The 4,168-nt window shown below is 53.7% G+C and overlaps 1 protein-coding gene across 1 annotated transcript; it reads right to left on the bottom strand.

Annotated features, from left to right (window-relative positions):
- Positions 1-226: 226 nt before the first annotated feature.
- Positions 227-1,621, bottom strand: FBLL1 (fibrillarin like rRNA 2'-O-methyltransferase 1). The gene has a single exon (XM_019740114.3). It carries the CDS (start codon positions 1,281-1,283, stop codon positions 360-362), a length of 924 nt encoding a protein of 307 aa, XP_019595673.3. The 5' UTR covers positions 1,284-1,621; the 3' UTR covers positions 227-359.
- Between the last annotated feature and the right edge of the window lie 2,547 nt (positions 1,622-4,168).

Below are 4,168 nucleotides of genomic sequence, written 5' to 3'. Positions count from 1 at the left end.
TCCCCAGCTCTCCCTGCTCGCCCTGGGACGCCAAGCATGTGTGAAGAGGGGCGCTGGGGAGTCAGTGCCCTGAATGATTAGAGTAAGCACAGCTCCCAAGCTGTTCCTTGATGGACCGCTATCATCAGCTGTTATCATCAGCTGTTTGAGGGATTTGGGGATTTGGAGATTGGGGGATTGGTAGTGAAGCAAAACCCAATCTGATCTCACCAATACACCTGGAGGCTGTTTTTTATGCCATTTACTAGAAAAACGAAAGTAAGGAAAACAACACACAAAGAAAACACACAGTAACGCTGAACACAGCAGTCCTGGGGCGATTTGGGGGGGGTCGGGGGGGGGGTCAGCCTGAGCGGGCGCTACTTGCTGCCGCTCTTGGGCAGGGGCCTGTAGACCCCGACCACCACGGCGTGGTCTCGCTCATAGGGCTCCAGGGTCAGCTGCTCTTGAGGCTTTAAGTTCTCCTGCTGCAACTTCTTCACCTCGGAGGCAAACACGGCCTCGGCAGATGCGGTGGAATCGATGCAGTTGGCCTTGATGGAGATGAGGAAGTGGCCCCCGTTGCGCAGGAAGGTGTGGGCGTTCAAGGCCACGATGCGGGACTGGTCCGGCTGGGCCACGTCGGCGAAGATCACGTCCACCATCCCGACGAGCATGCGGTACTTGAGCGGGTGCCGGGCGTCTTCCAGGACCGGGATGATGTTGGTTCGCTTCTTGGCCACGTTGACCAGATCGCGGCCGGCGCGGTGGGAGAACTCGACGGCGTAGACCAGGCCGTCGGGGCCGACGATGTCGGAGACGTGCGACACCGTGGTCCCCGACGCGGCGCCGAGGTACAGCACTTTGGCCTTGGGCTTGATGTGGATCTGGTCCACCCCGCCCAGGATGGCGGCGGCCAGCTTGGAGCGGAAGGGGTTCCACGCGCGGTACTCCTGCTTCACGCCGCCCTCGCTCACCGTGACCCGCCGCTCGCCGTACACGGACTGTCCCGGCACCATGTTCAGCGTGACCAGCGCGTCCTCCGCGCCGCGGTAGATGAAGACGCCCTCGTGCCGGTGCGGCTCCACGCACACCGCGTTGGCGCCTTTCCTGCGGCGGCTCTTGCTCTTGGCCGCTCCGCCGCGCCGCTGCCCGCCGCCCCCGCGCCCCCGGCCCCTGCCTCCGCCGGAGCCGCGCGGCCGCGTCCCGCAGCCCTTGCCGCCGGGGCCGCCGCCATCGCCGCCCCAGCCGCCGCCCCCGCGCCCCCCAGACCCACCCCCGCGCGAGCTGGCCGCGGACTTCATGGCGCGCCCTGCTTGCCCGGCGGCGGCTGTCAGGCGTTACCGGTGGCTCCGGGCGGCGGTCCTGCCGCGGGGCGAAGGGTGGCGGCGGCGGCGGCCGGGCAGCTCAGCCGCGGCGGGGACGTTGTGGGCAGCGGTCGGGACCGGCTCCACCGCAGTCCCCGCATCCTTGGAGCCGCCCTTTGACGCAGAGACTGGCGTGATTGCATCACCCGCTTTGGCGACTCTGTAGCCCCGGAAGCCCCTCTTCCCAGACCACGCGCACATGCAGCCCGCTGCCTGGTAACGCTCCCTCTGCCCGCCTCCTCTTCCTCGGCTTTATCCGGGACCCCTGGCACCTCTCCGGGGCGTCTCCTCGGCAGGAGACCGGGAGACAAGCATGGGCTTCGGACCTTGCCCTGCCACTCGCTTGCTGTGTGGTCTCGGGAAGCTTGCCTGACCCCTCTCTTCGGATCCTGTTTGAACTTGAGCAAGTACCTTGAGTTATCTGTGCCTCATCCCATCTGTAAAACAGGACCTACCCAGCCATGGCACATGCTAAGTGCTCTATTAGCATTAGCTCTTTTAAAAAATGTATTTCCTCTGGCCAGTCTTTTTTACTGAGGTAGAGTTTACATACACAAAAAACGTACCATTTTGTTTTAAATAAATGTACTACTGTTAGAGCATTTGCCACCTGTGAGTGGCTCTGGCACTCTTACACAGGGTTAGTGGGGATGCAAATTGGTACACATACTCTGACAAAACACTTAAACGACGTGCCTAAACTTCGACTTAGTTAACTAATTTGAAAATTTTACCCTAAAGGGATGAGCCCAGCAATGACCAGTGATAGTAGTTAGAACTACCAGAGCCAGGGCGGTGATGGCAGCGTTGGTGAAGACCGTTATTCTCATGGAAGTGGTGGTGGAGGTGAGATGAAGACTAATCCAAGAGATACCTAGAAGATAGAATTCACAGGGCTTTCTGATAGATTGGATATAGGAAGTCAGAAAGAGGAAAATTCCAAGCCAGGGGTTGCCAAAGTATAGTGCTTCTCTGCTGTGGCTAACAGCCTGCAAACTGCAGCCACGGTTGCTTTTACTTAGTCTGCTCTCTTCCATCAGCCGTGCTAAATCCCAGAACCTGTTCTGGGAACATGGGGCAGCAAGAAACTGTTGATTCTTCAGTGTGAATGGGGATGCATAGGCCGGAGCCCTAAATCCTACAATACACCTCAACAGGAGCCAAAATCTCATGTTTATCCTTGAATTCTACTCTATGCTTCAAAAATCCGCTCTTTCTGTCTGCAATATCTTCCTGAGTAAAAAAAAAAAAAAAAACATTGGGAAGCACCAAGGACAGCAAACAGATGCCAACACAGAAACTTGAGCGTTTGGTCAGTACCACGGACAGCGACACCGATTGAGGCCATTTTTTTGCTACGGAGCTAGCCTGAGGCCCACCCAATAGCCTGGGAAGGTGGTGTAGGCGGTGTAAGCCACTAGCAGACCTCCATATTAGTGGGACTAAGTGCCTGCTCCAATGTGAGACAAAATGTACCTGAAGATCAGGGAAAATATCAGGCAGAGGGTGCCGAATGTGCACACAGCAACGCTTTCATTCCATCCCATACCAGGACTCTTCCTGTCTCAAATTCATGGACAGCAACACCAGGTCTGGTTTTCCCTGAGGGCAAAACTGCCTCCTGAATGGGGGCCACAAGTCCATATGTTGGAATGTGGAAAGGAAGTCAGAGAGTGCAATGGATGATTCCTGAGGAGGATGGTTCACGAAAAACACTCTCCTCAGAGGCTCCTGCTCTCATTACAAATTAAGGAGTGCTCCCCAGAATGATGGGCTACGCCTGGTGCTGTGGACTCAAGTTCCCCCGAATAAGACCCTGTAACGGTTAATTTTATATGTCAACTTGACTGGGCCACACGATGCCCAGATATTTGGTCAAACATTGTTCTGAGTGGTCCTGTGGGGGTGTTTTGGGATAAACATAAGATTTAAATTGGTAAACTGAGTAAAGCAGCTTGCACTCACTAATGGGGGTGGGCCTTATCCCATCACTTAAAGGTCTGAATTAAAAAAGGCTGACCCTCCCACAAGTAAGAGAGAATTCTCCTGCCTGACGGCCTTGCAACAGGCATACTGACTCTTCCTGGTTCTACCTGTAGCAGCTTGTCTGCCTTTGGACTTGAACTGCAACATTGGCTCTGCATATTTTGGACTTTTGAGCCTCTGTAATTACCATGTTTCCCCAAAAATAAGACCTAGCCGGACAATCAGCTCTAATTTGTCTTTTGGAGCAAAAATTAATATAAGACCCAGTCTTATTTTACTATAAGACTGGATCTTATATAAGACTGGGTAGAATATAATAATATAATAATATAATATAATATAATACCGGGTCTTATATTACTTTTTGCTCCAAAAGACGCATTAGAGACGATTGTCCGGCTAGGTCTTATTTTCGGGGAAACACGGTATTTGAACTGTTTCCTTATAATCTCTCTATACCGATGTAGATACAGACATAGATAGCTCAGTCTACCTATCTTACTGGTTGTGTTCTCTGGAGAACCATGACTAATACAGACCCTGACACAAGGACCTGGGTCCAGGTGGTTTTTTGGGAGGTGATCCCAGGAAGCACTTATGGGGTTGGGGAAAATGAGACAGGGAAGGCAGAAAGGCTGTAAGAAAGGGTGCATTAATGAGCAGATGAACACATTGGATGATTAGGGCTCACTTGTTTTGAGAAACTGTGGACGGCAACTCAGAATTGTTCCACGGCAGGCTGGGAGGCTGGGGCATTAATCCGTTATTCTCCTTTCCCCTACTGTCAGCTGTTTCTAGGGCATTAACTTCCTTGCCCTTTGAGTTGCTCCTGTGGA

This window comes from Rhinolophus sinicus, chromosome 5, assembly GCF_057876585.1.
Source record: "Rhinolophus sinicus isolate RSI-liver-muscle chromosome 5, RSI-T2T, whole genome shotgun sequence".
NCBI classification, from domain to species: Eukaryota; Metazoa; Chordata; class Mammalia; order Chiroptera; family Rhinolophidae; genus Rhinolophus; species Rhinolophus sinicus.
This window is presented reverse-complemented; position numbering and strand designations above follow the sequence as displayed.

Coding starts and splice junctions, on each gene's coding strand:
- FBLL1 (XM_019740114.3), bottom strand. CDS start 1,283: ATGAAGTCCGCGGCCAGCTCGCGCGGGGGTGGGTCTGGGGGGCGCGGG.